General features: G+C 29.4%; 1 protein-coding gene across 5 annotated transcripts in view; it reads left to right on the plus strand.

Moving 5' to 3' along the window:
- The window catches only part of RnrL (Ribonucleoside diphosphate reductase large subunit), a 219,775-nt gene extending 199,711 nt beyond the window's left edge, over positions 1-20,064 (plus strand). For all 5 annotated transcript variants that reach the window (XM_085810790.1, XM_085810792.1, XM_085810789.1 and 2 more), the window contains 4 exons: positions 1,094-1,229; positions 6,161-6,256; positions 12,065-12,253; positions 18,691-20,064. In XM_085810790.1, the coding sequence (XP_085666916.1) occupies positions 1,094-1,229; positions 6,161-6,256; positions 12,065-12,253; positions 18,691-18,876 (607 nt within the window). In that variant the 3' untranslated portion in view covers positions 18,877-20,064. The remainder of the gene's footprint in view (positions 1-1,093; positions 1,230-6,160; positions 6,257-12,064; positions 12,254-18,690) is intronic.
- The last annotated feature ends 1,507 nt before the right edge of the window (positions 20,065-21,571 follow it).

Genomic DNA, 21,571 nt, shown 5'->3' on the forward strand with positions numbered 1-21,571 from the left:
TAATTTAATTTCTAAGATTTTGGTAGATTGCTTAGTATTAATTTAAAAAAAAGATTATAATAATAAAAAAGTAGAAAGTATCATGCAAAACTAAAATAAAAAAAAATGCTAGGTTATTTTATGGTTGTGTTTTTATTTTTTTAATCATTACTTATAGTTTATATTAATATACTTTGCAATTTATATAAATAGTATTTTGATAATTAATTCTTAAAGGGCCTAAAATTTCAGAAATAGAGTGTTTCTTGTTTTTTTAATGTGGCTTTTAAGCAAAATCCCTCAATGCTTAATAAATGTATATATTCATAGATAATAAACTGAAATCATCATTATTATTATTGTTGCTGTTGTTAAATATATTTGTCAAGCTTTGTTGAATTTATTCTTCTAATTATAGCTAAGATAATCTTAATTCATAATCAGGGTTACAAGTGTTAGAAAACAGCTCAGTGTTTCTTCATCTGTTTTATTGAATGAAGTTTTTATAATTCTGTGTCATTAATTGCATTCAGTTATACCTTATAATATATTTTGTGGTTTTCTAAAACATTACGCTTCGACGTCACTTTATTCCATGAATCTTAGAGAAAATTCATCTTTATAAAAGCATGATACTTAAATTTTATGATTTGAGATATTATTTCCTAATTGTATAGTATTCTTTGGATATTGAATTTTAAATGTCCAAGTTATTCTTCTATGAATTGCTGCCATTCACTTATAGATTTGGAAAATCATAATTTGTATAATAAACAGGGTTATTGACATTTTCTGAAATTTTTTTCGAAAAATAGAAATTCTGAAATATGAAGAGCAAAAATTTGCTTGCACGAAATGTTGTTATTTTAATCTTGATTTTGTTTTTCTGTGGGATTCTTCAGCTTTGTTACTTACTCTGGCTAGAAGGCTGAACTGCTATTAATATTATAATAATTGTGTATATGAGCTGTCTATATATTTCTAGATATATTACAAGTTGTTATTCTTTTTTTTCCCACTTTAAAATTAAAATATTGCTTTTCTTATTTATATAAAATAAATCTGTATGTTTTGTAATTTGTGTCTATAATGACAAAATTTTATGACTTAATAGGTATGGAGTAAGGAACAGTTTGCTTGTAGCTCCTATGCCAACAGCTTCAACTGCACAAATTCTTGGAAATAATGAATCTATTGAACCATATACTAGTAATTTCTATACTAGGAGGGTTTTATCTGGAGAATTTCAGGTAAAATAGCTGTATTTATTGAATAATATTTTAATGATTGTAATTGTTCATATCAGACAGTAAGTCACACTAAATTTCTGATAATTGTTCTACATTTTTTTTATTTCATTTTTATTTCCATCAGAATCTCAAAAATAAAAACTGTAATAAGATTAAAAAGATTGAAAATTTTAGAATTAATTTTTTTCTTATTTTGTGTCACCAGTATCAAAGTATTATTTTGAACAGATTAAGTAGTCTTGGACTAAGCATTATGACAAAGCTCTTGGGCTTGTTTCTGGATTTAAAATTGAAGTGTTTTTAAACAAAATTTTAGATTGAAATATTAAACCCATTGAAACTTGTTGTCTGCCATCCCTGAAAGTGACCAGTATGTCTGAGAATCTGAACAAACATTGTTGCTGAACATTACCTTTCTTTTTACAGAAGACTTAAAATCGTGGATAGGTCGGTAGCTCGTTACCTGAGAAAAAACTGACTAAGTTTGCACTTTTTCCTAAGGTATGATGTGTAAATAAAGGTGATAAATAATTAAGTTCTGAATTTAGAAAAACTTAATCTGTACTGCATTATTATTTAAAAAGTGGCAGATTAAAATAAATATCTCTAGAAGTTGTAAAATAAATCATAATAAATTTGTTCACATCATGTATTATATGAAAACTAATTTACAGATTTGGGCAAATTTACTAGACTGAAGCAGAATATTTCTAAGTTATAATATTCAGCTTCTTAAATGCAAAAATTTAAGTATGTTGCTATGCTGAAAGTAATTTAATGCATAATATGAAATCGCTGTCATTACTGCATTTTATTGTAATATCTATATTGTGTTAGATTTGTGTAGAGCTTTTGACAAGTTTCATTTAGTTGGTTTTGATTTTATTTCTTATCTGGATGTAATATTTTTGGCTAAAATGTAATCCCCCTTTTCCCCAAGATGCACTATTATGCACAGAAAGAAATATTTTCAGGATACCAGTCTCTTATTTGAAGTGGAAGTATTTAAATATGTTAACATTGTTCCTTTTCTTGAATATAGTCTGTTTTTATTTCTTTCATTGTACGTTATTTTTTAGTCATTTGCAAATATATTAGTGTTTCTTAAGTAACAGAAAAGATCATTTTATTTTCAAGATATAGATTAATAATTAAATGGTAACGTACAAAAAGATAAAACAATTGTATTTCTTACCAAGAAAATATGCAGTCGTATTGAAAAATAGATTTAAATTAAAATTATAAATAAAGGCAACAAAACAATAATTATTCCAATTCATAATTGTCAACTTTCCAGGTCTTGCAGTAGATAACCAAATCTCCGGGTTTATAATTTTTATCCTTTGTTTTCACCATTAGCAGCTTTAGCTGTATATCAGTTAAATTACAGAATAAACCAAAATGGCTGATGTGAACATGGCAAGCATTAGGAGATGAAGAGTGCAAAAACAGCTTTTAGATGTGTATACATGCTCAAGTCAGAGTGAAATGAGGGAACATAACTGATATGAAGTGAAAAGTCCCCCCCCCAGAAAAATTTTATAAGAAGAAAAACAAGTATCTAGTCAATATTAAAATTTTTACAGCTAATGGATACTGTGTAGCGAAATAACATTTAATTTACGTGTCCTGAAACATATATGTGATATGTGCATGCATGGGTTATTTATTGTTGCATATATACTCCAAAGTGCAGAAAAATGGAAAGTTCTACCAAAGGTATAAACCAGGGATACGGTTAATTAGAAAGTACCTTAGTTTTGTTTTCATTAAGTGCATTGATTAATAAATGCTTTCTTCCTCTTCAAGATTTTTTAGTATAAACTTTTAAAAAAATTACAAAATGATATAAAACTTCTCAAAAGACATAAAATTTAGAATATCTAATTAAATATTAAATTTAAAGAAATTTAAATTCAAATTTTCACAAACAGGTATAAAAGTTAAAAAAAAAAAAAAAATTTAAAGCCAAAATGAAAAAAAAAGGAAAGCCAAAAAAATTTTTTAAAATGTGCAAACATATAAAAAAGATTAAATTCTCGAACTAATCTACAATATCGTTTGAATTCAGAAGCATAAGCAAATCAAGTGCAAAACCAATCCATGAAAATAAATTCACTAATTTAGCAAATTAAAATTAATCCAAACAATTTTTTAAAAAATGCATAAGTGAATGACTGTTGAGTAGGCAGGAGACAGACTTATCAAGGGGAAGTTGCCTCCAAACCTAACTCTCCAGTCATTCAATTTGTGTTTCGTCATTCATGCAGGCAAGGGTAAAAGTCAAAACCAAAAGTAAAAAGTGAAGAATGTCCAAAAAGAAATACCAATAAAGTGGTAATATATTTTGCATCAGATACGCATTATGGAGCAAATTTAAAATATTTTTTCCATTCTGTTGATGCACAGTGTGAAAAACCTATTGATTTTTTGGATTTCAAGGATAAATGTTTTAGTTACTGTAATCCATTCTGTGGCTTTTCTCACTTTTGTAGCTGATTTTCTAACCCACAGAAGTTGCTTTTCATTAAATCTGCTGAAGTTGTCTTTTTATTCAGTAAACACTTATTTTATGAATTTCTTTTTAGTGTTCTTGATGTTCGATTTCTTTTCCTGCCACTTTTTTTTTTTTTTTTTTTTCATATATTCATTTAATCTGTGATCTTCAATAAATTTTTATTAATATGTTTCATTTATTTTTGACTAATGTTCTGTTTTTAGCAACTTCTAATTACATTTATTTTCATTTAAGAAAGATTAAAACAAATGTAATTTTAAGAAATGATGGGGTTTTTTCCTTGACCTGCAAAAATTCGGATAAAATTAAAATTTTTCCAAAATAATAACTTAGAAAATCAAATATCTATAAATTGATTGAAATAAATTCTCATTTTCTAATAAAATTATCTTGTTCTCTTTCATAAAGAAAGTGCATTCAGCTCTTAATTAATCACTATAATACTGGAAATTATATCCACAGTTAATCTGAAGCTAGTTTAAAAAAATGTGGGAAATTAAAAAAAAAAATTCTTACAACTAATGCAAAAATGCTATTGAAAATTTACATTTATATTCAGGCAGTTTAATCTGGATAATAAATTCATTGGTTTGTGTAAATTAAATCCGTATTAAAAACAAACAAAAAAAATAATAATAATTACTTTAATAACAGAAGGATAAGATTGTCAAATGAAAAAAACTGAATTATAAATATGAGTAAAGAACAATATTTATAACAGATTTTGAACAATATCTTATAAATATTCAAACTCATAAAAAGAAGGTTAAAACTTTTTATTATGGGATGTTTATGCATTCCATATTTTATACAATTTGACTGTACATTGTTGATTAAAACAATTCCCAATTATTATGGCATCAGTGTTATACCAGGCTTTTTTCTCCCTTTTTCATATTTTTCTTAGTTAAGTTTTCTCTTGTGTTGATGGTTTGTGATAATAATTTTTTCATTGTTCTGCAATAAAAAAACCTTTTTTAGATAGGGTTTAGTTAAGCCATAACTTGATTAAATGGAAGTTTACTCTTGAGTTAATAATTAAATACTAATAAATGAATAAAGCTTCCATAAAATAAGCTTTAAAACTCAAAAAATTATTAATGAACTAAAAGGAAAAAATAATTTATCATCTTGCTTAATGGGAATTATTTATTTAATAACTCTACAAAATTCATCTACTGTTTTATATCTTGAATAATAAAAGCATGAGCATCTAAATAATGGAATCTAATAATCAAATTGCATTGCTAAAAGTATAGGTCTTTATAAATTTATCATGGATGCCCCACACCTTTATTATTTATGATCAAGTTCTCTTAAAAGTTTCCCATTTAAATTAGAGTTGAAATATATTGTACTATATGTTGAAATATATTGTATAGCATTAGAGTTGAAATATATTGTACTGTGATAGAAGATCTTATATCTTCCAACGTTTAATGGAAATAACTTCTTTCCTCTATATGTGTGTTAAAAAATTGGAATGTAAGATGTGTTCTTCTAGGAATAAATGAACAAGGAAGCAAAAAGATCAAGAGGATTACGAATTAGAGACAAATTTAACAAAGGTTTCGCACAAGCCCCATTCAGCTCATCATTCCATATGTGTGTGTAAATGTTAATTGTGTGTGTGTGTGCGTGCGTGTGAGCGCGAGCGTGTGTGTGTGTGTGAGCGAGCGTGCGTGCGAGTGAGTGAGTGAGATTATGGCAAAGCCTCGAGGGCTAGCCAGCCCGTTCGCGGGATTCGAGCCTCGGACCGAACTAGCAGTGTTCAGCGACCTTGCCGCTCGGCCGCTGGTGAGCCTTCATGTCAATAATGAATATGCTTTATTCTGTAGAGCAGGGTTTCTTAAACTGTAGGTAATGGGACTTGCAGCAGGGGGTCGCCAAAAATTTTAGCAGTTTTGATATTTCTTTAAGTTATTATAATAATTTTACAATTACCAAATACTTTTACACAATGTATCTGAAAATAGATAAAGATAAGAAAATGCAGACAAAAAAGAAAAGAAAACGTTTTGACTCATTCTTCTTAGAATATAAATGTTCATTTTCCTTGCTTTGCACTTGACGCTATCATTTTGTCTGTTACTTATTTAAAATTTTCACATTGTTCTGTATCTTAAAATTAGAAATTAAAGTTAATGACCTAAAACTGCAATAGTATATTACAGTACAAGTGAACAATTTGACAGTTTCACACATGCATGTGTTGGATTTGCGCAATACTTACAGGATTCCACAAAAGTTTTGTAAATATTCTGGGGTCACGAAAAAATCTCAGTGATGAAATGGGGTTGCGACTGAAAAAAGTTTAAGAAACCCTGGTGTAGATCAACTGGATTTTAAGAATATATTGTAAATTATATTTCAATTCTTTTCTGAAGTTTAAGTTTGGCCTTGTATACTTTAGGTTGTAAATCATCATTTATTAAAAGACCTAACTGATCTAAATCTGTGGGATGAAAACATGAAAAATAGACTTATTGCAGACAGTGGCTCCATACAGGTAAGAGTTTTGTGAATAATGAAACAGTTTAAATTTTCAGTTATACATTTAAAATGATTGCTTAACAATTTTAAATGTATAACAGATTAAAAAAAAAAAAAAAAAAGATTAGTAGTTTTGTTGGTTAATCAGTTAGATAATGTTTAATAATAATATATCCTACTTATAGATTTTATTCTTAGAATGGTATTATAAAAGTGAAATTTGTGTATAGATCAGCGGTTCTCAACCTGACTAACAAGTACCATCTAAACAAAAACTGAAAACCTTTAGTACTACCACTACATTTTATAGTAATTATTTTTCAATTTCTGAATAGAAATATTTATAAAAACAAAAAAAAGTCTGAAAGCTTTTAGATTTTATATTAAGCCCAAAGGAGCATTTTTTAACGTGTTGTGTGTTATCTTTATTTATTAAATATCATGTTATCCATACTTGAAGCACATAAGTTCAAAGAAGCATTTTTAACGTATTGTGTGTTATCTTCATTTATTAAATACCATGTTCTTTGTACTTAAAACACATAAATTCAGTTCAGCAGCAATATCACAAAATATTTTAAAATAGCATAACCTTTAGAGTTTCCAGTACACAGTCTCGTGCGCTGGAGATGTCCCCCCTTCCCAGTATGGTGTTGCCATTGCTCACTTTGAAATCATTGAGTTTGGTAATCAATAATTCGTTTGAAGTTTTGCAAAATTTGAAATAGATAATAAAACAAATTCGAAATTCGGTATTCCGAGTGGCCATGTTCAGTTCAGGGTTGCCACGCTCCCTGGAAAACCAGAAAAAGTCGAGGAATTCGAAAATTGACCAAAAAATTCAGGGAATTTCATACATCGATCCCCCCTTCCAAAAAAAGCGAGTTTTACGCCGATGTTTGGAAGTGATCACTTTCTTGGCGAATTGTGTATCGCCTGAGCATCATTCGGGCAGCTGGCATAGAGCCAATTTTCGCAGCTCCAATTAGATTGTCTTTTAGAAAAGTAAAGCAAGTTTCCAGCAACTCGAGAATCGCATGTGCAGTGCATGTTGAATTAAACAAAATACAGTCAAAAGTCGTTAATTCGGACACCCATAATCCGGACCTCAAAGCTAAAAACTTTCTGCGCATGCGGCGCGTTGACACATGCGCATAGGCGTTTACGCATGTTCGTAAGACCTTTATGACTGCGCATGTGCGCAAGCGCAGAATACATTTTTGCGTACGCCTTTTATGTATAACAGACGGTATAAGCTAAAATTATCTATTTCAGTTAATGTTGATGATTGCGTTGTTCCTTAGTCTTCGAATTGGATCAGGCTTATTATTTTTTGTAGATTGTAAGAGCACTTTTATAAAAGTAAACTTGAACTTTCGATTATGTCAAATAGAATTTCCGATGCTGGAGCTCCCAAAGGATCTACAAAACGAAAGTATGTTTCGATGTCCATCAAACAAAAAAGTGGAATTGCTGCAAAAAATGGATAAAGACATGAAGAAGGTGACAGAGAGGTTAGTGAAAACGAAAAAATTTCGATTGACAAGTTAGTCGGTATTCTCGTCACAGCAATTACGGGACTTGAACAGTGGAACTTTGTAAATGAAAAAGAAATTATGTCTGTTTATAGAATTAAAGAGAAAGTATTATCACATAAAACGAAGCAACTTAAACAACTTACATTGAAAGAAATGTTTAATAAAGTAAATAAATAAATATTAAGCTCTTTTTTTTTTTTTTTTTTTTTTTTTTTTTTTTTTTTTTTTTTTTTTTGTAACTTTTGATACCCTTTAGATCATAATTGTTCTTTTTTTCATAAATTACGGTTTCATATTTTTAATTTTAGAATTTCTGCATGCCATCTTACGAGATTTAAACTGATGATCTATAATCCGGAAAAATCGATAATCTGGAATCGCCGGATTAACGACTTTTGACTGTACTTATTCTCATATAAAACAAAATCGGTTTAATCCTAGTATATGGTACTATGAAAGTTAGAATCAAAGAATACGTATTGTTAAGAAGGAAAACTTCTCTGCAATAGGGGTGACTCCATTCCAACGTAGAGGAAAACAGCTGCACATGCACGAAATATCTGTCGCTAAAGCTCGAAGCCGGTATCGAAGTTCGAAAGTCACGTTATCAAGAGTTCATAAAATGAATTTCGTTTAAAATTTCTTTAAACCTTAAAGGAAAAGAAAATATTCTTTTGCGCAAGTAAATTAATTAATGGATTAGATATTTTGAGGAAAAAAACTACGAAAATCCGTGTTTAAATTATTGCAAAAAATAAAAGAACAAAAATTTTGTCAAAGAATGTTTCTTCTTAACACAATTTCCTGCACATATCGCGGAGAGGGAAATTCTGGCCGCCAGGTTCCGTCGCCAAATCCCTTGGCAAATTTTCCCTCCACTTTCTAGTGGCTTAATAGCATCATTATGTCTATGGAACCTTTCCTTCTTTACATAGGCATTCTTTGGTTAGAATAACCTCCATGTACAGTACACACGAGATATGGCAACATTATGATGAGTAGTAAACGGGTCATTTTGGTGTTGGCAACAGTTTTCAAAATCGTGCCAAGGCCTTACCGTATACTGGGATTTTACCACAAAATCTTTTATACTATTTTTTTAAAAAATAATAAATGCCTTATTTGTCATTTTGCTGTAAAATGAAAAAAATAGTAATCAGTCATGTAGGCTTACCATTAAATATAACTATATTCGCTAAAATATCGTTGATTATTCTAATTCAATTTTTAAGTAATAATCTTTATTTTTATGTTATTCGTATCATTTAATGCTACTTCTTCCCTCTAAATTTATTTATTACTAGTAAATAACAGTTTCAAGTTTCAGGAAATTTTCTCTGGGAAAATCCTGAAAGTAATTCTTGCAGTATGATGACATGCCATCACAAAATTTAATGCACATATTTTTTGCTTATGTCATTTAATTTATGACATAAGCAATTTATTTAAAAATATTATTAAATATATTTCTTTCTTTCATTTAGCTTCAAAATGTCTGCAAAAAAAGACATTTTTTAATCCAGATTGGGTAGAATCTAATCTCAATCTTCAGTGGAGAAAACAATTCCTTTTATAGTTAAAATAGTAATGCTTTGGGGGTTATATATATATATAAGTCATATGTAATTGGCAAATTTTTGGGTTCTCAAGTAATACTGTAATTAATTTACCTCTTAGCACAGCCAACATACATTACGCAGATAGACTGGAATTTTCTTAAAATACGCCTGGAAAAGTCAGGGAATTTCATTCTCTTGTTTGAGTGGCAACCCTATCAGTTGAAAGACTACGTTATTCAAAATTTGATGGCTCTAGGCTATTTTTCAACAATGCGAGAAACATTCATGCAGATTCTTCATTATTTAGTTTCTTTAAATATAATGCATGGTGATAATATTTTGTGGCTTCAGTTAATCTTCAGTTAGAGTTCTATCAATTGTTCTTTTTCTTCAAGACATAAAAGTTCAGGTATATTTGAACAAAGTGGATTTCTAATCTAATTTTCTTTTTCATAATCCGTGGGAAAATACATGTTGAAATTATTGAACAATAAAAAACAATGATTTTTAATGCCGAATGCTAATTCTGCTATTTTCAAATTATTTTCGGTTAGAAAACTTTCTGAAAGTGGCAAAAAGCTTAGAATATTATTATCCAATTCTTTGATTATTAGCTCGAGTTTTTTTATCATTACCTTTACTTTATCTCTAATGGTAAAAAATTAACATTTTGCCCTTGTATTCCTAAATATAATTCATTTAACTTTCCAAAAATATCAGCTAAATATGCTAAACGGGCCAACCATCATTTACCGAAACTTTTTTGCAACTAAAATTTTGAATCACAGAGAAAAATTTGAATTTTTGATCGAAGTTCAGAAAGACGATTTAAAACTTTGCTTCTGGATAACCACCTTACTTCGGTATGTAACAAAAGCGTTTCATATTCACTGTATATCTCTTGGCATAACATCCTAAATATTCTTGAATAAAGCTCGGCTTTTAATAAAATTAACAATTTTCACAAATCCATGTAAAACGATTTTCAGGGATTGCTTTGGCTACTAAAGCTTCACGCTGTATGGAGCAGTGAGTAAATTTAGTTTCAGGTGTGAGTTTTTTTTTTTTTTTTTTTTTTTTTTTGAGAAATCACTATAATATTTTCCTGTTAATGCCCGTGTCCCATCATTGCATACAACAATGTACTTATTCCAAGGAATCTCGTAAAATTGTCGATTACTTTGAAATTTCACTTGCAGTTGCTCTATAATAAAGAGATTCACAAAATAAATACTCTTCAGCAATTTGTTTATCTTCTACAAAATATATGTAAATTAGTAATCGAACAAAGTTTGTTATATCAGTACTTTCATCCAATTGCAATACAAAATACTCACTGTGTTTTATTTTTTAATAAGTGTCTCTTTTATGGAATTGGCCATTTCATGATTTCATCGACTTACTATATCAGTTGATAGCAGAATGATATTAAGTTCATTAGCCACTTTTTTTGTTGAATGATGTTAAAATGATATCTTAGTTGCTGGTAATATAATGTTTTCTCCAATAGTGGGAGCCTTCCCAGTCTTGGCAGGTAACTAGCTTCCAAAGCTTTTTCAATTGAAGTAAAAAAACCTTTCATTTACTTGTTTACTGTTTCTGAACTCCGATAATTTCCTCTTAAAATATTCTTCAGATTTATCCTTTAAATTTGCGTGTTTAAATTCAAGATAACGATGGTTTATAATTTGATTGGATAATAGTTCACTGCAAATAACACATTGAGGCTGAGGGTCCATTTCATCTCTATTTTAAGTAAACCTGATTGCTAAATAACTTTCATTATATTTTCGATAAACAATTTTTCTTTTCTTTTCAATATTGTTAGTGCTAGTAGATTGTCCTGGATCCATCACCTGTGAATCGTCATTTTTCCGCTTAGTCAATCCTTTCCATTTTGAAAATCTAGGTTTTTATTATTTTTTCACAAATATATAAATGCACAATATACAACAGGATAACAGACAACGATACTCTCAAATCGCATAGAAAAGTCAGGAATACAAAGCAACAAGAAGACAAAATACCTGCTGTTAGAGACAGAACCGATGTAAAAAGTGATTCTCATTAAAAATGGAGCAATATGAAACCCGCATATGGTGGCATAAAGTGCTGACATGCTAATAAATTCATAAATTCTTAAGAGAATTAAGAAGATGCTAATCTTTTTATAGGAACTTATTTTTATTTCCTATTATATACAGCATCCATTTCTATCACTCCTTTTAAAAACATCATTTATGACAAATTTGGCTATGTGTATGGCTAAAAGAATATTTGTGAAACATGCAACATGGAAGAACTACGAAAACTGCCATGCAGACAGATTGTTCGCCTCTTGCTAAAGTCTATAAGTGTATATTATAGACTTTAGCAAGAGCATTATACTTATAGACTTTAGCTATTGACCTTGAACAAAGCTCAAATCGCATAAAATTTACAAATGTTAGAGAAAAAATTCAATCAGGATGTTGGGGTTCTAATTTTTGAATTTAATAGTTAAAAATACTTTACTTCTTTGCGTGCCACTGGTAGAGAACCCCTGGTATAGATAATTTACTTTAGTTTTTTTTTTTTTTTTTTTTTTTTTTTTTTAATTAAGTTAATGGTCCTTTGAAAGTACTTAATTTTAGTGTGCAAAAATGAATACAAATCCTGTTATCCCACATATTTTGCTTTTTAAGTTTTTTATATGCATTCATACTGTATGTGATTTTTCTCCTCTAGAATATTAATGCCATTCCTGATGGTCTCAAAAAATTATATCGTACAGTTTGGGAGATACCGCAGAAAAATATATTAAAAATGGCTGCTGATAGAGGGGCCTATATAGATCAAAGTCAATCTCTAAATGTTCACATTGCTGAACCAAATTATGGAAAATTAACAAGCATGCACTTTTATGGATGGCACTTAGTAAGTTGTAAATTAATTGTGTGTTTCTTAAAAATTCTCTTTGCTGTCATTTAGGTATAAAAACATTTTTGTTTTATTTTAGAAAAATTGTGTTACTTTTGCTTTTCTCTACTGTAATACACATTAACTTGTCTATCATAGCTGTAATTCTTTGGTTCAGAAAAAATTGCTGAAATGCGCAAAAAAAGCATTTCTACTTTTTACATTAACTGCTTCTGATTTCAGTAACTTTCAAATTTGTTGTAATACTTCAAGAAAAAAAATAGCCAATGTAATTATATAATTTTATAATATAAATTATATAATAAATTCTAAAAAGAACCTTCATTTGAATTTTAAATAATTTTTATGGAAGAAAAATTAATATGCAAAGATATCAATATAAACCTTATAATTATGCTATTATTTGACCATATGTATTAATACTAAAGCTTTATCTTTTCTGTGCTTTTTATGAATTGTTCTGTAAACTTTTCAATTAAAAAATAAGAAGCTTATATTATTTATTTTCATTTACTGTATGGAATCAAGTATTTTTAAGTTCAGTAAAGTAGATATGTTTTTAATATTTTTAGCATTCTCATTTTTAAAATTCTAATCTTTCTTTCTTTCTTTTATTTCTTTTAAATATATCAGTGCTATTGAATGTGATAATAAAATCTGAATTCCTCTTTCTTTCTTCATTCTTTTATTAGACTTTAAAGTAAACTGATACATGTTTATTTGTTGCTTAAAAAATAATTACCATCTTTAATGAGAATTATCTCAGTTTTAAATTCAATGCCTCATCTGGAATTGGATAATAATTTAATGCTGAAAAGTCAGTAATGAATCAGACTCATGAATTTTAATCCCATGTCTTCAATTAATGAATCATATAGTAAAGAGGAGAAAAGTATTCATTTATACAATCTTTTATCCCTTGATTGATGCCTGTAATTTTACTGGCTGGTTTTTCTGAACGCTTAGCTGAGTGTAAAGGCTTTTTAATTTGTAGATTTAAACTGTAATAATTAAATACTTTATCAAGCAATTCAAGTTCTGCTGTCAAAGGAGTCCAAGATTTAATGCATTAATTTTCACATCAGAATTTAATCCAAGCAATACGGAGCATTAATACGAGTGTGATTAGGGGAAGGAGAGGGCAAAATGCTTGTATGCCATATAAAAGGCAGTAGATAATTAAAATTGACTAAGATATGTAAGAATCGTATAACTAGTATGATTTTAAATCATATATCTTAATATATAACTTCATGGCGCTTAAAGGAGCTTAGCACGTTTTTTAGACTGCCTCCTAATTACATTTTCGTCAAAAAGTTTAAGGTATGTAAAACATATTAGACTTAATGTACTGCTGCCACTCATACTACTTAAAGTGAAGTTCATTTATATAAGTATGATTTATTCTATTACACCTTGAAGTAATATGTGCTGTCAAACTAGAGAGGTAAAAAGAATGTTTGAAATTAAACAAGAACGTTTATGCCATTAAAATTTTTTTCTGTTACTAAATTGTTTTCTTTCGTTAAAAAGAAGGCTGTGATTTGATGATTCACGTAATTTCTACCATTTATATCTTCTTTTTTCATTCCCCTTTTCTGAAAATTCAGTATTTCTCTTTCAAAGAATTTTATGAGTAGATTTGCACTTCCTGGTAATTATGTAATTTTCCTCTATTTACATAATTTTAAAAGAATCTAAATAAATGGTAATCTGCTAGAACACTATTCATAAAATATATAGGCTGAGAAAATTCTGCATCTTTGCTCATTCAATTCATCCACTGTTTAAAATGCCACAAGTGGATTGCAGTTATATTGGCTTAGAACATTTCAGTTCAGTGGTGATCGTCATTTTGTTTGTAGGGCTTCTTTCAGTCAGAATAGTTAATAATTAAGTGATAATAAGAAATTGTGTATAAGGTTTTGCTTGTATGAAAATATTCATAATAAATTATTCCTTTGGAATTATATCAGCAACAAAGCTTTTGATGCAAATCTGTTTTAGGATTTTAGTTTTGTAGACTAATGTCTTTTCTCGCAACATTACAGCATATAACTTATTTTTTAGTTCTCAATCCACTTTTAAAGCATCATCTTTATAGGAATTAAGCATGGCACTAAAACTAATAATTTATGCAATTAAGTTTTTTTTCTGTGAAATTTTTGAAACCGTATTTAATCAGTGCATATGAACTGTTGTGGTCATAATTTAATTTGCCTTCTGATTCTCACAATATATATATATATATATATTAATAATGAAATTAAAGGTCAAAACGCAAATTAAATATAAATTTAGCTCCAAAAATTATAAAAGTCTACCTATTTCTATATCCAGGAAATGGTTACAAAAATCAAGTAAACCCGAATGAAATGTACAAAATAAAAATGGAAGTGTTTAAAATAATCTAAACAACAGAACATGAGATTGTAAAATTAAAAATTGCAATAAAATTGCCCTAAAAATTAATCTCCTCTTACTGTTTCAAAAAGAACTGAGGATCCGTAGCGGTCCTTACAAGTGCTTATAAGTTTTTTCCTGTACCAAAGCTGAAACTAAATAAACAACTTTTCTTCCTTATATGGATCATTAGGTGGTGAATCATAACCTCAGAAATCGCTTTTCGCCCCTTTCTTTGCATAACATAACCTTTGTGCGCAAATACAGACAGGTGCACGTCCTTCTATTGGTCAAAGAATTGCGAAAGCAGTAGAAATTCCGGTAAATACTGTATTCTTTTGCTCCCACCCAATACTACACACGTTTGAATTTCTATCAAGATTTTAATAATTTACATTCTCGTTCCACGTGGTCAGTTCATATTCGCATTTATTATGATCGATATGCTTATATTATAAGCATATGTATGAATATTTATAATATATTTACAGTAACTGCTGAAGTATAGATAAACTTCAAAAATGAGTGTGTTTCAACACAGATTAGTTTTCTAAGGAATAATATTCAGAATGGCATAAGTAAAGTGAAAGTAATCGAATAGTCAAAAAAAAATTCCCCCCCCCTTCCCCTGCCCAATGCATCAAACAGTACGCAAGTTGGGTGTTTCTTCCCTTTCTCCACAAAATCTCGAATATTGAAAACGTTACAGTTCGCAGCAAAGCAAGCAACAGACTTTTGGGGGGGGTCACTTTCCAACCTGGATTGAATAGGACTAAAAGTTCTGTGGTCCACCAATCCAAGCAAAAAATGATTCTATTCCGAAAATTTAATGCAGCCTGTTCAAAATTAGAATGGAAAACACCTCATATTGGTAAATCTCTTTATTAATCAATATGAGTGTAGTATGGATATTGCGCGGAGCAACGACGTGTCCTGCTCAATGATAAATATGCCACATGGGTGCCTGACAGTCCGAATACTGGCAGCTGTTGATTCTGATTGAGTAACAACATGTGCGGAAGAATTAAAGCTCACATATTGAGCAATAATGTTTGCCATATTTCGCAGAGATAAAGCAGTTTTACTGTGCTTGCTAAGCGGGTTATTTTTCAGTTCCATTGGACTATTTTTTATATAATTCACATATCGAAATGTCAAAAGCATTATTTAGCTGAAAAATCTAAAAAACTGCTACAATCTACCCTCCCTTCCTCTTTTACCAGTTACGCTCGACTATCCAGAATTTTCAGATATTCAGCAATTTCCGAGTATGCCGGTTAGTTAAGCTTTTACTTTTAAAGAATGACTGCATGAAGCAATATCCCGCCTTCTAATTTCAGAAAAGTTTCTTTTTTTACTTATTTTTACTTAAATTACTTTGCTTGCAATATCTGTTGAGGGAAAACTGTTATACAATGAAAATTTAGAAAATGTTCAGAATTTTTATTTAAATATTAATAGGATTGGAAAAATAAATTGTATTTATTTTTAGGTGCCAAGCTAATATAAAAAATATGGCTTATTATTATTTATTTTCTCTATTTTGAACTTAAATTCCATCACTAAATCTTGTAATATAATTTAGTTCTGCATAAACTAGTTCATTGTAAACTAGTTCTGTAGACTGAACTGTTATTTAAAATTTAAAAAAAATAATTAATTGTTTTCCATGGTTGAGTAATTCTCATTCTCTCATAATAAATATTGAATTTCTCATATTTTAAATTACAAGTCTAATTTTTCTTGTAAGGTTATGCAGTTGTGTATATGTAATTAGACAGGTGCTTATTTTTTTAACTAAAATGTGGCTATGAACCCTGGAACTTGTAACGGGAAAAGTGTTTTGAAGCCTTAAAACCAAGAAGATTAACAAGTTCCGAATATATGTTTCATTCCTCTGAACTGTTTTGATACTTTTAACCACTTTTTTTGGAACTAAATTTATATTTAATTTACATTCCATCCTTGAACTTCATTATCAATTTATTATGATCTTGCAGCTACAATGTAGATTAGTCTCCTTCTTTTGTATTTTGTTACTACTTCAATTATGATTATTCTTTAGAGTCTATATATGTGTGTGAAATATAAACTAGGTACCTTTTTAATAATAAAGGAATAATAGCAAAATTTGAGCATACTCCTTTCTTCATTCTGAATAGTGACCTGTCTCTTTATCTCTATTGTGCAATTATTCCTGGAATGCGATAAAATCTTAACCCAGCATCCAAATATTAATCTGTTATGTATCTGAAATTTAATTCACTTAAACATTCTCATAATGTAGTCATGCTTTGGTATAAAAAGTCTTATGTAAAGCATTCTTTAAGAGTAAGGCACTGTAGTGCTGATTTGATATTAAATAAAAATGTATGCTTGGTTTTTGCATTCATCTACCACGCCAAGTTATTAGGATGAGCTTCTTCCAGTTTCTGTAATGCGTGTGTGCGAGAGAGAGAGATTAAATTATATTAAATACTAAAATTGCAATGTATTACAAAAACATAATAGAAAAAGTTAACAATTTTTAGAACTAACGGAAAAATGAAGAAGTCGAGATGAAATGGCCACATCATTAGAACAGCCAAGTTTAATGATTTTTGCTGTCATCAGGAGGATGGACAAAAGTAATTTAATTTCCCGTTTTAATTATGATTGCCAGATCAATGTTATACTATGTGATTTTTAAACCACGAGAGCAAGTTATAAACAGTTGCATGAAACCATTCCCTATGCCAGTTTGCATGCGAAAAAAAAAAAAGTAAAATAAAGCATTTCAAAATGTAGAATATGCTCTTTCATCAGCTCTTTTACTGTGTAAACTTTGGAGTAGGATGAATTTCGTAAGATGATCTTGATACGCTAAAATGAATTTCATATCATGATCAGGATTGAACTGCATATCTATTAGGTCGACCTGTTATCAAGAATTCATTTCACTATGCACAATTGGTTTGATTACAATCCCCTTTTCCACAGTTTCCCCCTTCCTGACATAGTTCACATAGTCTGAAATACGTCATGTTAGATTCTACTGTTGCATTCTTGTACTTGATATTCAGTTCCTTAATTATACAGGTTCTTCCACCATGGCCAACTGTGGTATGAATTTTGATTTTATTGCAGTCACCAACAGCAAGAACGTAGTTAATATTTTTTTGTTGGTTAATCTTGTAAAGTTTTGAATTGCTAAGATTTCATCAACATATCTGAAAATAATAGCATAAGTAAGCATAATTTTCTTCTTTTAACAAGTTCATTTTGGATTTTTTTTTTTTTTTTTTTTTTTTTTTAAGTAAAGACGTTAAGGTTACAGAAAGCAGAATATGATTTTAAGCGTCTTTTCAGATTTATTATGATAACACTTCGCTACCAATTAACATGAGGCTATATTAACACCCTAAATAATTTTTCCTAGGCTGGAATAATCTTTTTAATGATTTTTTTAAAAAATTTCTTTAAAAATCAATTCCTTGCAGCTGTGTAGGAATTATTTTTCTGTTTTCTGAATCTAATATACATATATAATCACCGTGCTTCAAAGGATTATCAAATTTTCTATAGCGCCAGTTCAAAATTTTTCCAAAATCTCTGGAAGCTTTCTAAATCAGTTCTGGAATGCAGTAGCAGTTACTACATTATTAAATGCTTCATTCTTGATTTATAAGCATGATGCTACATTAAAACCTTCCTAAAATGGTTCAGCATTAATAAATGTTTCCACCTGGAAGGCCTCAAAACTTAATTTAACAGTTGTAATATTAGTAGTCGTCTGTAAATAAAAAGTGATCCCTTCCATTCTTTGCTCATTACTTTACCTTCAGATTTATATAAATGAATTATTGAAAACTGGCATCAAATTCATTGTTTAATGATATGCGAGAAAAGGAGTCTTTTCTTTATAATAGAATGATTACTTTTAAGTATATTTTTACTTTTAAAAGTATCGCAGCTCACTCTTATGAGCTTTGTTTATATTTCATTTAAAAACAGTCTGATGTAAAATAATTAATTTACTCTATTTTTCGCAGGGTTTGAAGACTGGAATGTATTATCTTCGGACCAAACCAGCTGTTAATGCTATTCAATTTACAGTTGATAAAAAAGCATTAAGAGAAGGAAATTCACCATCTATTAATGGTATCAAAGAAAAACAAATGGCTGATATGGTTTGCTCTTTACAGAATAAAGAAGCCTGTTTAAGTTGCAGTGGATAGTGATTTCATTGTATTATTAGCTACCTTGCTTAATTTATTGATAAAAATAAGATGTGACTGCTGGAAATATAACAATTGACGAAGGATTAGGAATATAACACCAACGGTGCCTGTTTTCCTTTGTTGGATATGGTCATTAAATATAATGCTTAAAATTAGGAATTTTACCATTCTTTATGGTATTTTTTAATCATGTGATATACAAATACAAATTACTTTTAATATGCTTTCTATTCTGTGTTTTTCACTCTATTTTTGATCCAGTATTATATATGTAAACTGTGTTTGTGTATTCTTGGGGGGGGGCTCAATTTTCATCAAAAATATTTATTTTTATTGAAATTACTATTGATTTTTTTAATATAGCGATAATCATAATTTATGTGTGTAATTTCTGCTTACCATTGAACTTCTACATAAAAAAGAATGGTAACAATATCAAATTTTTATCCACCTTTTATATATGTAACTCACATATTTATTATTTTTCACTAAATCTACTCTTAAATATTGTATATATGTTACGGTGAAACACCGAAATCTGGAGAATGTCAACATTCACATAGTCTCTTGGTGTATGTCCGAAATATTTTCAAATACTCTTATTTCTGATTTACACCGGTCAATGTCGACATTCACCATGTACTAATGGTGAATGTTGAACATATAACAATATTATATTTTCTTCTCCGGGATTCGGTCACGAATAAACGCACTTGAGTCTTGAAATAAGAACATGAGAACCTAAAACACACAATACATTCAAAATGAGAAAGGAAAATAATAGAAGTTTAAAAACTTACTTAATTATACAGTACGTTCTAAATGAGAAAATAAAATAACAGTGATAAAAAAACTTACTAAATTATGTGATTCAAATCTTATTTATTGCAACAACTTAAACTATTATGGCACTTTATGACCTCTCTTTTCGACTTACACCAGAGCATATCTGTGATTGTCGACATACACCGGTGAGGGTCCGAATATACAAGAATGTAGTGCAATATTCGATCTTTCACCAACCTATTTGGTGAATGTTAACATTCTCCGGAGAAAGTTGATATTCTCCAATTTCGGTCTTTCACAGTAACATATACATTTCATTAACTCTTAAATATATATACTGAGTTTTCAAAAAGAAAATGTTAAATATTTACTCTTTTTTTTTTTTTTTTTTTTTTTTTTTTTAGTTTATAAAAAGAAACTTTCGCCCTTGTGAAAATTATCATGAATGCTATATTTTTAGCAGATTATTTATTCCTTGGTTGCATGTTTTGTAAAAGTATTGTCTGCTAACTCATTTTAAAACATTTTAATTGGACATTATTTAAGAATGATCATTCATTTTATTGCAAATAAATGAATTCTAGATATTTTATTCTGTGATTTTTGTTTTAGACTTAATTTATTACATAATAAGGGAAGGGAAAAGATTAATATTTTGAAATTATGTATGATTACCAGAATACCCAAGAATTGCTTAATAATGTATTCCTAGGTTGATGGAAATGTTTGTTTTATTAGAACAAATACAATAATTACATAGACTGAATATTGAAATTGCAAGTGACTAATTTTTACAAATACATACCTACCAACTTTTACGAAAATGCGTTTGTCTTTACGATTTTAGGATCGCAATCCATTTTTTACGATTTTTTTCCTTTTTCAAGTGTTTTTAGTGATTTTTGTCGAAATTTTAGAATTTTTCCTCAATTCAGCAACACGAAAATGCGTTTGTCTTTACGATTTTACGACCATAATCAATTTTTTACGATTTTTTTCCTTTTTCAATTGTTTTTAGTGATTTTTGTTGAAATTTTAAAATTTTCACTAATTCAGCGATTTTTGCCAATTGCATCGTGTTTTACCACCAACTACCGACTACTTCGAATCCAGTAACCTGCAGTTTCTCCCAACTCTCCGCTTAACCAGCCAATCCAATGCGCTAAACTTGTTTCTCCCACTTTTTTTTTTTTTTTTTTTTGTGTGTGTGTGTGTGGGCGCCAGATTATTTTTTCCGCGTTCGCTTCAGCAGCAAGGGAATTACTCAGCAAGTGTGGATTGTCGCATTCTGTTTGTTTGCACGTGCTACGAATTTTCTTAATACGTCGTTGTTACGAAATGAGTTCAAAAAAACCGTATTCTCAGTATTTTCGGCCTGCCTACAAAGCCGAATTTCCAACAATTAAAGAATCCTTCAAAGGAAATAACTATGCATTTTGCAACGTGTGCGTGTGTGACTTTATAATAAGTCACGGTGGAAGAAGCGACATTGTGAAGCATGTTAAGTCTAAAAAGCATGAAGTTAATGCTTCGACTTCGACAACGTCAAAAAAAAGTGGATGATTTTTTTTCAAATTCAGATGCCGATGTCATTTTGGCAGAGTGTTTGTTTACTGCATTCCTCATCAAACACAACGTGCCGCTAAGCGCTGCCGATCATGCCGTTCAACTTTTCAGACGGATGTTTCCCGACTCCAAGATTGCTCAGAAATAGGCTTGTGCTTGCACGAAAATATCTTCTATTGTGAACGAAATTGCTTGCGATGCACAAAGTAAAACAATAGCTGAACCCCAGAATTCAGCATTTTCGGTGTCAATCGATGACAGCAACGACAGCGATTGGAAGCTTTACCCTATCGTTGTCACATATTTCTGTGATGTTTCTAATGAAATGAAAACTCATCTT

Source organism: Stegodyphus dumicola, chromosome 2 (assembly GCF_044657685.1).
Source record: "Stegodyphus dumicola isolate Sdum_Otavi_A_Nest chromosome 2, ASM4465768v1".
NCBI classification, from domain to species: Eukaryota; Metazoa; Arthropoda; class Arachnida; order Araneae; family Eresidae; genus Stegodyphus; species Stegodyphus dumicola.